The following is a 14,437-nucleotide window of genomic DNA, read 5'->3' as shown; positions in this document are numbered from 1 at the left end:
CTAACAAAATGGTCACATAGAAAAAAGAAGGGAATAGGTTGAAAAGTACAGGAATGAAAGTGAGATTTCTGTTAATGTATCTTACTAGTCTAGTTTGGACTGTCAAAGAATTTAAAAGTTTTACATAATTTAAAACAATAAATTGGCTGGGCATGGTGGCTACAGCCTATAATCCCGACACTTTGGGAGGCCAAGGCAGGACGATCTCTTGAGCCAGGGAGTTCAAGACAAGCCTGGGCAAAAGAATGAGACAATGTCTTCATCTAAAAAAAAAGAAAAGAAAAGAAAAAAAAGCCTGGGCGCTATGACTCACACCTGTAATCCCAGCACTTTGGGAGGCCAAGGTGGGCGGATCACGAGGTCAGGAGATCAAGACCGCTAACATGGTGAAACCCCGTCTCTACTAAAAATACAAAAAATTAGCTGGGCATGGTGGCGGGTGCCTGTAGTCCCAGCTACTCTGGAGGCTGAGGCAGGAGAATGGCGTGAACCCGGGAGGCGGAGCTTACAGTGAGCTGAGATCACACCACTGCACTCCAGCCTGGCGACAGAGCAAGACTCCATCTCAAAAAAATAGTAATAAAATAAAAAATAAAATTAAAAAATTTTTTAAATTAAAAAAATTTAAAAATTAGCCAGGTATGGTGGTACATGCATGCCTGTAGGTCTAGCTTTTTGGGAGGCTGTGGCAGGAGGATCCTTTGAGCCCAGGAGTTCAAGGCTGCACTGAGCTACAATCATGCCCCTGCACTCCAGGCTGGGCAACAGAGCAAGATATTCTTTCTAAAACGAGCAAACAAATGAAAATAATGAATCAAAAGAAAAAACGAGGACAAACCCTAAAAATCTGAGGAAATGAAATAAATGAACCCAACTGTGTAACATTTTAAGGGCATAGCCACAAAGAGAAATGAATTACCTCAGACGTCTTTAAAACAAGATTTTGACTGATCATATCTAGAGTCATGTATTTTAAGGATATAAAGTGCAAAAAAACTGTATTCAGTAGTCTTAATGTTATTAATAGTATGACTAAAATAGTATGAGTTAATAGTATGAATAAAAGAATAATCATGTTAATATCCTTAGGAACCAAATTTTCAAAAGAGATAGAAATATAAACCCTGTGGTTTTCAATTTGAATTAAACAATATAAACTTCATATTTCCCGACTGTTTATGACAAACTTGACAGCAATAATCACCCCTAGAACCTAGCCAGACTCTGCAGCTTAAATGTCATCCCTGTTCAAAGGAATCAAGCCTTGCCAGGCAAGGGGTGGCACACCTGTAGTCCTAGCTACTCAAGAGGCTGAAGCACAAAGATCACTTGAGCCCAGGAGTTCCAGGCTGCAGTGCACCACGATCACATCTATGAAGAGCCACTATACTCCAGCCTGAGCAACATGGCAAGACCCTATCTCTTAAGGGGCGGTGGCGGGGGAAGGACCAAGGCTCATTAAAGAAGTGCCTGGTTGCTACTCTGGAGTAGAAAAGAAACCTGGGAAAAAACTGTGCTAGAAAGCAAGGAAGTTTCCTCTCTATCAAAGATTAATAACATAGTCAATTCAAAGAAACAAGCCTATCTAAAGATGCTCTCCACTGGCCTAAAATGGGATAATCTGAGATCGAAGTAATACTGAATAGGCTGAAATACAAAAAAATAAAATAAAATCCATGGGTTCATGGTATGTCGTGAAAATTATATATCACTACTAAAAATGGCTAGGACACTAACTCATTACTCGGAAAACTGATAAAGAAGACTAATTATAGACTTATCCTGCCTTTCCTATATACAGTTCAGGGTAACCAAGAGGTTCATGAAGGAACGTTCGTTCCTGTTTATAGACTTCCAGTTAATAAAAGTAAAAGGAATAATGGAATGAAAAAAATCACCATTTTGTAAACCCTAATGAAATAGTGGTTCTAGGCAATGATCATCAAAGGTTGCCAAAACCAGTAGATAAAACTTAAGGAGAACTTTATATGGAGGGATCAGGCTCTCATCACCTGAACTCCACTCATCAATCAGCATCATAAAAAGTGGGACAGGACATTAGGTGTTGGTTCATGCAGTTCAACAGAAAGTCCATAGCACCACCTATGGAGTTAATTTTAAAATTTAACTTGAATCTAATCGAGCCTCAAGTTCTAACCAATGTGTAGGAAACATAGACATTAAAGGAACATGTTAACCACCAAGTAGTCAACTCCAGAATGTGGAACATTCCACGTAACATATGACTAGGCTTCCTCAGCTAACCAATATCATAAAGAGAAAGAAAAAAGAGAAAAGGGGATAAAAGGGACTTAACAGACATCATAAAAAAAAATACAACTGTAAAAAGACAACTTTGAGATCACCAGAGAAACAGTATTGACTGGGTATTAAATTATATTAAGGAAATATTGTCAATTTGTTAAGCAGGGTGACAGTAAGTGGTTATGTTACTTTATTAAAAAGACCAGCTGGGCGCAGGTGTTTTATACCTACAGTCCCAGCTACTTGGGAGGCTAAGGCAGGAGGATCACTTGAGCCCAAGAGTTCAAGGCTGCAGTGAGCCATAATGGTACCACCACTGCACTCTAGCCTGAGCAATAAAGTGAGACCCTGTCTCTAAAAAAAATTAAAAATAAATTACAAAGACCTACTTGAGGCCAGGAGTTCAAGACCAGACTGGGCAACATAGCAAGAGCCCATCTCTACAAAAAATTTAAAAATTAGCCAGGTGTGGTGGCACGCACTTATAGTCCCAGCTGTTGAGAAGGCTAAGGCAGCAGGATGGCTTGAGTCCAAAAGTCCAAGGCTGCAGTGAGCTATGATCATGCCAATGCACTCCAGCCTGGGTGACAGAGTGAAATCTTGCCTCGAAAAAAAAAATTTTTAATAAAGACATGATCAGTTAGATACGTGTGTTGAATTATTTATGGATAAAATGACATGATGTCTAGGATTTGCTCTTAAAATACTCCAACAAAAACAAAAAGAAAGGGTGGAAGGAGTAGATAAACCAAGAATGACAAAATGTTTAAAACATCTGGAGCTTGGTGATGGCATAGGTTCATTATGTTATTACCTTTATTTTTGTGTGTGATATTTGATATTTTCCATAATAAAAGAAGTTTTATAAATAATGAAAAAAGGAGAAAGTCATGTCCTACAGGGCTCTTTTTATGTTATTATACAGAAAATCACATAGTTCCCTGACACTATCAAAAAAAAAAAAATGACAGGTATGTGAAAAAATAACAACAAGCCTAGACAAGAAAATACTACTTATCCAAAAACATTTCTCTCAGAATATACAGTTCTGAGACTAAGTCAATATTATACTAGTAGTCATGATTCCAGAAGAGTAGTTTTTAAAAGAAACTACTGGTCAAAGACAGACTAGCCTACATTTTCTCTGATAAAACAGATAAAACTGTATACATTTTTTAAGTGTCTGATAACATCACAAAGAAAACTGGTAGAGAAACAAACACATTGGTGGCTTCTTTAATAAATTTTGATTGAATACACTTCAAAGAGTCACTAAAATGGCCAGAACGAGACTTAGCTATAACCTATCCAGTGGTGGTCACATATGTTTTTAAAAAGATGCTAACAGAAAAGGAATTCATGAGAAATAAATCAAAAGGAAGTAAAGTTATGGGCACGTTTTGTTAATGATCAGACATTTGTAAACTACAGAAAAGCATGCCCTCATCTGACAATGAGCTGTTGAATTCCAGTATCAAACAGAGTCCAAGCTTGGAGGTGTAGGCACTGGAGGATCACATGACCCAATATAATCAAATATTCAAATCAATCACCTCCATTTGCATTTTTTTCTGGCCCCCCATTAGTCACTTACAGACAGTAACTGATTATCAGTATACTGCTAAAATGAAGATGAAGACCCACATTTTGATGTTTTTCCCTTAAATAAGTCTCTATCCCGCCTTCCACTCTAGGAAAGGATACTATCTTAGTGCATTTGTGCTCCCATAACAAAGTAACAGAGGACTGGATAATTTATTAAAAAAAAAAAAATGTATTTCACACAGTTCTAGAGGCTGGGTAGTCCAAGATTCAAGGCACCAGCAAGTTCAATTGTCTAGTGAGGGCTGCTCTCCTCTTCCAAGATGGCACCTTGTTGCTGCATCCTCCAGAGGGAAAGAATGCTATGTCCTCACATGGTGAAGGTGGAAGGGCAAGAGAGCTAGGGGTTGCATAAAGCCTCTTTCATAAGGGCCTTAAATCCCATTCCTGTAGGCCCCACCTCTTAATACTATCACACTGGCCATTAAATTTCACCACCTAAATTTTGGAGGGACACATTCCAATAATAGCAGATGCTAAGAAACTAACTTCTTAATAGTTTAACATGACTTAGTTCCAGAAACGAAAGATGCATATTAAATTTTGACAATGCTATTATTTTTTCAGTTACGAGAACCAGTAAACTGAGAAGATGAGCTCATAATGCAGCAATTATAAATGTTTCTCTTAGGGACATGCAAAACACACGAGATAATAGTATGCCATTAATCCATTCAGATAACACCAGTAATATTTTTTTACATAACCGGGTATTCTGGTAACATTATTTGAACAAGCATGGCAGAGATAGTAGAATATCTTTAGCTATTCTGCTTTGGTAAAGTATTTCTGCTTGTCTTACCTACTGCTGTATTAACAACATTAAAGGCAGACTGCCTGGGAATCTGATTTTTAAAATAAATGAAAAGTAATGCAGTATTTGAAAAGGAAGACTGTTTCCAAAGTAGAGAACATGAGAATAAGAAGTAAATAGGCAAGAAAACAAAGAAGAAAGTGAAATAAGGAAAGTGGTATGGGCAGAAAGAGACTGTAAAAAGCTTCATATAAAAAGCAAACTGGGCCAGGCACGGTGGCTCACGCCTGTAATCCCAGCACTTTGGGAGGCCAAGGCAGGCGGATCACGAGGTCAGGGGATTGAGACCATCCTGGCTAACATGGTGAAACCCCGTCTCTACTAAAAATACAAAAAAAATTAGCTGGGCATGGTGGTGGGCGCCTGTAGTCCCAGCTACACGGGAGGCTGAGGCAGGAGAATGGCGTGAACCTGGGAGGCAGAGCTTGCAGTAAGCCGAGACTGTGCCACTGCACCCCAGCCTGGGCGACAGAGCAAGACTCCGCCTCAAAAAAAAAAAAAAAAAAGCAAACTGAATTTGATGAGAAACAAGTTGTAAATTCCTTTAGTTCAAAGGAAGAGGTAGGGATGACAGACACGAACATACCAAATTGAATATAATAAATCAAACTGAAAGTAACACTAAAAACAGTCCTTTAATTTATTGTCACAGTAGAAACTATAATATCAGGCCAGGTACAGTGGCTCTTGCCTGTAACCCCGCCACTTTGGGAGGCTGAGGGGGGTGGATTGCTTGAGCTCAGGAGGTCGAAACCAGCCTGGGCAACATGGCAAAACCGTGTCTCTACAAAAAATACAAAAATTAGCTGCTTGTGGTGGCACGTGCCTGTAGTCCCAGCTACCCGGGAGACTGAGGTAGGAGGATCACCTTAGCTTGGGAGGTTGAGGCTGTAGTGAGCTGTGATTGTGCCACTGCACTCCAGCCTGGGCAAAGCAGAGTGAGATCCTGTCACAAAAAAAATTTTTAAAATAAAGAAAAGAAAAGAAAGAAAAAGGAAACTATAATATCACAGGCACTATAGGAAAAACATTACTTAGAAATACATTTTTAGCCAGACGTAATGGCTCATGCCTGTAATTCTAGCACTTCCGGAGGCTGAGGTGGACAGATCACTTGAGGTCAAGCGCTGGAAACCAGCCTGGCTGACATGGTGAAATCTCATCTCTACTAAAAATACAAAAATTAGCCAGGCATGGTGGTAGGCACCTGTAATCGCAGCTACTTGGGAGGCTGAGGCAGGAGAATCACTTGAACCCAGGAGGCAGAGGTTGCAGTGAGCCGAGTTGCGCCACTGCACTCCAGCCTGGGTAACAGAGTGAGACTCCATGTCAAAAAAAGAGAAAAAAAGAAAAAGAAATACATTTTTATGGTTCATCCGTTAAACTGAGAGAGACATGTAATTCAAAAATTCTTGCACTTCACAAGAACACTCAATGGATCAAAACTTAATTTGTAAGGGAGAATTATGTTTAAAATGCATATACTTAGAAGTTAATGTCCCACCTCTGAGGCAGTGTGGTACACTCATAGCTGAGTGAGCTCCAGAGATGTCTGGAGAATCTGCTGCTTGCTGCAGTTACCTTATTAACTTACCAGGACAGTGATGCAAGTGACCAGAAGGGTGAACATTCAACTTTCACATGAAGCAAATTGAATTTTATATGTAAGACATTTTCTATTACTGACCCCCACCCCCTAAAAAAAAAAAATCACAGCTTTAAAAAAAACCATGATATCTTTGGCAGATACGGATCTATTCAACAAATCAGGGTTGGGAACAAACAATCTGAAAACTAAAGGAAGTCCTTAAGAACTATAAGGACAACACTGATGTCGAAATGTATATAACCTATCAGATTTTACATGAAAATATCAACAAAGCATTTCAACAGGTAGGCTCAAAGCGGCAAAAGAAACAGATGAAACTAATCAAGCAGTGATGTGGCATCAATATAAATCCACTAAGCATTTCTCTTTCTTGTTTGAAGAAAATTTAAAATACATGCCATCCTTCCTCCCTCACCCCCACCATTTCACACCCAAATTGCTAAAATTTTTAAAGTCTGACAAAACCAAGAGCTGGCAAGGATATGAAGAAATGGGAACTCTCATACAATGCTGGTGAGAGTATAAATACACGCTCTGGAAAACAATCTGGCCACATCTGGTAAGCATGATGAAAAACCAAATACCCTATGATTTCTTATACCCTAAGAGAAACTCTTGCACATAAGTACATGGTCACAAAAAAATCAACAAGGATGTATCAAACCTCATTTGATAAAGCAAAAAATTGGATAAAATATAAATGTACATCCATCCCCAGAAGAATGAATAAATAATGTTATACAATACCATATAAGCAGTAAGATGAATGTGATCAACATAGATAAATTTACTAAACATATTAGGTTAAAAAAAGGTTGTAGAAAGATACATAGGGTGTGATGTACTATTCACGTAAAATTTATTTTTATTTTATTTTATTTTTTTTTTTGAGACAGAGTCTTGCTCTGTCACCCAGGCTGGAGTGCAGTGGCCGGATCTCAGCTCACTGCAAGCTCCGCCTCCCGGGTTTACGCCGTTCTCCTGCCTCAGCCTCCCGAGTAGCTGGGACTACAGGCGCCCGCCACCTCGCCCGGCTAGTTTTTTTGTATTTTTTAGTAGAGACGGGGTTTCACCGTGTTAGCCGGGATCGTCTCTCGATCTCCTGGCCTCGTGATCCGCCCGTCTCGGCCTCCCAAAGTGCTGGGATTACAGGCTTGAGCCACCGCGCCCGGCCTATTCACGTAAAATTTAAAAACACAATACAATGGACAATATATGTGATAGTTTATAAAAAGATGACAGGATACACACCAAGTTCAGAACAGTCATCAGTTCTAAAGAAGGGAAGGTGCACAAGAAAGCCTTTGAACACATCTGTGATATTTGACTATTAACAATAGAAAATAATCTGGGTTGGGGGAGCCTAAAAACTCTTATGCTAGCATTCATGCTATTATTTTTACCACTTATAGGATATAATGTGATTAAGAAATTTCAGACATTTTACTTATAAGTAATTTGCATGAAAGGAAAAGTCAGTAAGAACTAGCCCAAAACTGTGATAAAAGAGGGAAAAAAGTTAACAAGGAGGTAAAAAGTAGCTGAGAAAGAATGAATATTGCCCCTAAGACTAAACACAGTGAAATCAGGGTTAAATAATATTCAAGACCATTTTGATGAGAATATAATCATGTTTTAAACAAAACACAGAGAGTAATCTAAATAACGTTTATTACCCACCACCACACATTTGGGAGGCTAAGGTGGGATGTTTTCTTTTTTGCTTTTTGTTTTTTGAAATGGGGGTCTCTGTTGCCCAGGTTGCAGTGCAGTGGCGTGATCACAGCTCACTCCAGCCTTGACTCCTGGGCTCAAGTGATCCTCCCATGATATGGTTTGGCTCTGTGTTCACACTCAAATATCACCTTGAATTGTAATAATCCCCACCTATCAAGGGCGGGACAAGGAAGAGATAACTGAATCATGGGGGCAGTTCCCCCATGCTGTTCTTGTGATAGTGAGTTCTCATGAGATAGGATGGTTTTATAAGCACCCGGCATTTCCCCTGCTGGCACTCATTCTCTCTCCTGCCACCCTGTGAAGAAGTGCTTTCCACCATGATTGTGAGTTTCCTAAGACATCCCTAGCTATGCGGAACTGTGAGTCAATTAAACCTCTTTTTTAAAATAAATTACCCAGTCTTGGCTATTTCTTTATAGCAGTGTGAGTACGTCCCACTTCAGCCTCCCAAATAGCTAGGACTGCAAGCAAGCGCCACCACACCCAGCTAAGTTTTCATTTTTTTTGTAGAGTCAGGGACTTGCTATGCTGCCCAGGCTGGTCTTGAACTCCTAGCCTCAAGGGATCCTTTCCACCTTAGCCTCCTAAAGTGCTGGGAATATAGGCATGAGCCACCATGCCAGCCCTATTTTGTTAAATGGAACCTATCCAGTTGATGAAGCCAGAAATTCCGATCAAGCACATCATCAAATTCTACTATTCTACTCCAATAAGTAGCTTGATAATCTATCCACTATCACCTCTTACTTAAATATTTGCAACAGCCTCCTCCCTGGTTCTTTGTCCCTTGGCCCCAACCCAATCTCCATTCGGCAGCCAGAATGGTATTTCTAAAAGGAAAAATCATAAATTCCCTTTATAAACTTTTTAATAGCTCCGCACTGCACTCAGGACAGTTCAGTCTCTTCCACATGGCTTACAAAGCTCTCCAAGAGATGGCTTCTGCTTACCTCTCTAGTCTCAGCTCTCACTACTCTCACAAACCCAAACCCCCATATCCACCTGGTGCATTCACCTCTTGCACTCTACATTAAGCCATACAAACTACATGTTAGTTATCTGAATATGATATGCTCTCTCCTTTTGACCTTTCTACATGTTCCCTCTGTCTGGAACACTTCTCCCACACCCATTACGCATTCCTCTCTCCCTCTCCCCCATTTTTCTGGCTAATTCCTTATCCATTGGATCTCAATTTTTTTTTTTTTTTTTTGAGACGGAGCCTCGCTCTGTCGCCCAGGCTGGAGTGCAGTGGCCGGATCTCAGCTCACTGCAAGCTCCGCCTCCCGGGTTTACGCCATTCTCCTGCCTCAGCCTCCCGAGTAGCTGGGACTACAGGCGCCCGCCACCACGCCCGGCTAGTTTTTTGTATTTTTTTAGTAGAGACGGGGTTTCACCGTGTTAGCCAGGATGGTCTCGATTGCCGGACCTCGTGATCCGCCGACCTCGTGATCCGCCCATCTCGGCCTCCCAAAGTGCTGGGATTACAGGCTTGAGCCACTGTGCCCGGCCGGATCTCAATTTTTTTAACGTCATATTTTCCAGGAATTCTTCCTTTACCATCTCTTACGAGGTTCAGCAATAGGTTTCTTTTGACGTGCTCACATGGTGGTATCCTGAATTTCTCTCATCCAAGCACTCATCTTACATCTGTAAGAATGTTAAATACCCTAATGGCAAGGGTAGTGTATGTCTTGTTCATTATGTGTGCTCAGTACCTAACATAATAGCTGGCACATATTATTTAATATCTATTAAATGTTTTAAACCTGAAGCCAATTTTAAAAATAAGGTTATAATCTTATCAAAAGTGTTATAATGTATAATATTAGTAGAAACTGAAAATAAAATTTGCAAATTTGTACATTTTTGGAAGTTCAAATTAATGGAATTATATTCCAGCTTAACATAAATTTTATTTACTATTATAACATGTTTAGTTTTTACCAATAGATACCTTCATCTCAAATAAAGGGAGATGAGCAAGAAAATATTTTGATAAACTGATTTTTCTTGCTGAGAAAATCAATTACAGCCGGGCGCAGTGGCTCAAGCCTGTAATCCCAGTACTTTGGGAGGCCGAGACGGGTGGATCACTAGGTCAGGAGATCGAGACCATCCTGGCTAACACGGTGAAACCCCGTCTCTACTAAAAAACACAAAAAACTAGCTGGGCGAGGTGGCGGGCGTCTGTAGTCCCAGCTACTTGGGAGGCTGAGGCTGGAGAATGGCGTAAACCCAGGAGGCGGAGCTTGCAGTGAGCTGAGATCCGGCCACTGCACTCCAACCTGGGCGACAAAGCGAGACTCTGTCTTAAAAAAAAAAAAAAAAAAAAAAAAAGAAAGAAAATCAATTACAGTATGAAGACAGAGACAACATATTTTATTTCTGCAGCTGACAATGACAGGAGATACTAGTGTTAATAAGTCACAAACTTTGAAAAAGTGAGGGATGGCAGAAGTAAATTATCATGAAAGTAACTAACTTAATTAAAAAGAGGACTTTGCCAAAAAATAGGTAAGAAAGTAGGATGTTCCACACTATGGAACACTTTAAACATATGTGGATACCCAAAACATCTTGGCTTTTAATTATTTAACATATAAACTTTGACTATCAATTCCCTTATAGCTTTACATACAAAGCTTACGAATAGTATTAGGTGTTCTGAATAAAAACATTTGGTAAAATGATAGTTTCTTTTCTTTACACACTAAAATTGCCTACTTAAGTTAGCCTCTATCAATACAAGTTTTCAGAGTAACAAGCTAGAAGCCTACCTATAACTATTAAGCCCTAAGAGAAAGGGAAGGTGATTCTTTAGTCTTCAAAGGCTATGAAACAAACTACAACTTAAAATCTTAAAATGCAAAAGTCTTTTTTATACTAACATTGTCTTAATGGACTCAACAGAGAAGCTAGGTGATGGTATTTTATAGAATGGAAGAATGATCTTACCTGGAAGATTACCCTTTGAGATGGTATCTGTATCCAAATTGTAGGTATCCTGGAGACGTAACAGAGCTTTGGCTGCCCCAACCTGATCTTCATCATTAGGAAAGTACTGTCTCTGAATGGTTAGGTTAGAGATAAAGCCTTGAAATAGATAAATAAAAGAAAAAAAGAATGTAAAACCTCATTAACTTCCCATAAAGAGACTTAATAAGGACTGTTCAAAATCTATTTTATTATTTTCTACCATACCATGAAAAGTTCTACATACTCAACAAGAAAAACTTAAATACACTGAATGAGACTTGGCACACTTCTAACTTGTTTAATCTTCCAAAAGCCTAGTATTGTTTAAGAACTGTAACGCTGTTATATAAATTATATCTGTATTACCAGGTAAAGATCACCTAACATAATAGTTATGAGTTTTTAGTTATAGCAAGAAAACAAAAGTGCATCCACTAAGTTTGGGAAATGAACACATTTATGGGTTTGAAAATAACATTCACTGACAATCATATTTCCAGATAACAGATGGTAAGTAAAATGTGTGCTCTTAAAGTTGTTTTCTTCTTCCATGTATTACACATTATATAAATATGTAAATATATAAAGTTTGGTGGAATTCTTCAAGGACAAGGAGGCGATATTAATTATATATTTAAGATCAACAGCTAAGCTAGTTTACTAAAATATATTTAGATCAGTTTAATTATTAAACATGGTGTTGATCCACCAAAATTTACAATATATAAAGCTAATCTTAAAGAGGATTTACATAAACTACAGCAAAAATCAAACTAACAAACCAATTACTGATAACTATATAACCTCAAGGAGAATGGATGCTAAATACTCCTTAAGAAACAAAGTAGTTTAAAATTTTAATATAAGTATCATTACTTGTGAATAAAAATTAGGTATGAGACTTCCCTCTCGTACTGATTAACTTATAAGCAACTATATGGTTTTTCTGTGAGACAGAGTCTCACTCTGTCATCCAGGCTGGAGTGCAGTGGCACGATCTCAGCTCACTGCAACCTCCACCTCCCAGGTTCAAGCAATTATCATGCCTCAGCCTCCCAAGGAGCTGGGATTACAGGCATGTGCCACCACACCCGGTTAATTTTTGTATTTTTAGTAGAGATGGGGTTTCACCATGTTGCCCAGGCTGGTCTCCAACTCCTGGCCTCAAACGATCCACCTGCCTTGGCCTCCCAAAGTGCTGGGATTACAGGCGTGAGCAACTGTGTCCAGCTGACTAAGTATTTTGAACAGCAAGACACCAGGCTTTTTTTTTTTTTTGAGATGCAGTCTTGCTCTGTCACCCAGGCTGGAGTGCAGTGGCACAATCTCGGCTCACGGCAACTTCTGACTCCCGGGTTCAAGCGATTCTCCTGCCTCAGTCTCCCGAGTAGCTGGGATTAAAGGTGCCCACCACCATGCCCAGCTAACTTTTATATTTTCAGTAGAGACGGGGTTTCACCATGTTGGCTGAGCTGCTCTCGAATTCCCAACCTCAAGTGATGTGCCAGCCTCAGCCTCCCCAACTACTAGGATTACAGGCCTGAGCCACCGTGCCTGGTTGAGACCTGGCATTTTTATGTAAATGAAAATGTACAAATGAACAAATAACTAGAAGAGGGCTAGAGTTTATATCAAGCATATTTTTATGCTGTTTTGTCTCTTTTTAGAGAGAGAGTCTTGCCATGTTGCCCAAGCTGACGTGCAGTGGCTTTTTATTGGTGTAATTCCATTATTAGATCAGCATGGGAGTTTTGACCTGCTCTGTTTCCAACAATATTTTTAGTTTTATGACCAACTCTCAGTCGCAATTTCTATAGGGAATTTCACTAGCAAGTTTTACAAATTTTATAAAAGGCTGTAATATTTCTTATGCTACAAACAAAATTCTAAGAAAAATTAAAAATATATAGCATTATAGCATTATAGAAATGACTACTACAGATTCAAACAACGAAGTCCCAAGGTTCACATTATAAAACAACTTAGTTCATTACTTGAGAATAAATATGTGGATTTCCTTTAAAAAATGTGTTCAGGGGCCAGGAACCAGGGCTCACATGTGTAATCCCAAGCACTGTGCGAGGCTGAGGTGGAAGGATCACATGAGGCCGAGAATTTGAGATCAGCCTGGGCAACATAGCAAGACCTTGTTTCTACGAAAGAAAAATTTTTTAATTGGCCCAGCGTGGTGGTCTATGCCTGAAGTGCCAGCTACTGAGGAGGCTGAGGTGGGAGGATTGCTTGAGCCCAGGAGTTCAAAGCTGCAGTGAACCATGATTGTGCCACTGTATTCCAGCCTGGGCAACAGTGAGACCCTATCTCCAAAAAAAAAAAAAAGGTTCCCAAGGTATTATATAGTACAGAAAATAATCACGGACACTTCCCTCTCACAGTAAAGAAGTATTCACAAGTACTTGCCATATTTTTTGTTTCAAGGCTTCCTGACCCCTGTGCATAATAGTCACCGCTTACAAACACTGGTAAGTACCCTTGGCGTATTTTATCTACATAAGTAGCTCAGCTCTTTTCCGTCTCTTTTTCTTTTTTTTGGGGGGGGGGTATAATTCCCTTTACCTCCTTACTGAAGTCCAGATTTAGTCTTCTACGTCTGTTATTAAAGTATCTAAAACATTTCAACACTCCAACTACAATTGCATCACTTATTCACTATTACGGTTTGCAGCCTCAGTTTGATTGTCTACATTGAGCAAACTACTTCTAAACTTCAAAATACTAGATAGAACACAGCTAATATTTCTCTTTATAGTAACACTCCCAACATTTTTAAAAATTGATTGCAGATACATACTTTTTTAAAATTTGAAGGTAATCCTAAAATAAAAATGATTACTCTCAGAAACGAAGCTATATGCCAAATAATCTATTCACTTTTGCAGATTTCAAAACAAAAGTCAACAATAAATGAAATTACTTCTTTTTTAGTCAAAGAATTCAGGATTTTGACTAAATTAACTCTATTCAAACCAAATGCATCCAGGCAAAATCCAGTTATAACACTGAACACTTGGTTTCCTGGGAACTGAATTTATCACTAATTTTATTATTTCTACAGATGGTGGCAATATTGCCTTACTCAGGAATCTCTTCAGACTTACCATCTGACATATCCTTAAGGACCAGATTCTCCAACTCACTCCACTCAGTATTCAGACGTTTCATTAATTTGAATGCATTTACTGGATGACCAACAAATCCTTCTGGATCTTTTGTCGCTGTACTAGTTAGCCGATCTAACTTCTCTGCCCATCTACAGATGTAAAACATAAAAACTGAGAATAGGTATATTTCATAGGGAAAAACACAATTTAGTGAAATGCTCAGAAAAAATAATGACTAGAAGTTTTTGAGTTAAACTATACCTATAGTTTCTTTTTAAAGTAAAATTAAAAGGTCTCTTTAAAAAGCAA

At 39.0% G+C, this 14,437-nt stretch overlaps 1 protein-coding gene across 9 annotated transcripts in view; it reads right to left on the bottom strand.

The window, feature by feature from the left end:
• The window catches only part of P4HA1 (prolyl 4-hydroxylase subunit alpha 1), an 86,828-nt gene that overhangs the window by 54,553 nt on the left and 17,838 nt on the right, over window positions 1-14,437 (bottom strand). For all 9 annotated transcript variants that reach the window (XR_012417814.1, XR_012417815.1, XR_012417817.1 and 6 more), the window contains 2 exons: window positions 14,126-14,277; window positions 10,989-11,126 (listed from right to left, as the gene is read on the bottom strand). Coding sequence is in view for 4 of the 9 variants with exons in the window: in XM_005565535.5 (XP_005565592.1) it covers window positions 10,989-11,126; window positions 14,126-14,277 (290 nt within the window). In the remaining 5 variants the exon portion in view is untranslated. The remainder of the gene's footprint in view (window positions 1-10,988; window positions 11,127-14,125; window positions 14,278-14,437) is intronic.

This window comes from Macaca fascicularis, chromosome 9 (assembly GCF_037993035.2).
Source record: "Macaca fascicularis isolate 582-1 chromosome 9, T2T-MFA8v1.1".
NCBI classification, from domain to species: Eukaryota; Metazoa; Chordata; class Mammalia; order Primates; family Cercopithecidae; genus Macaca; species Macaca fascicularis.
This window is presented reverse-complemented; position numbering and strand designations above follow the sequence as displayed.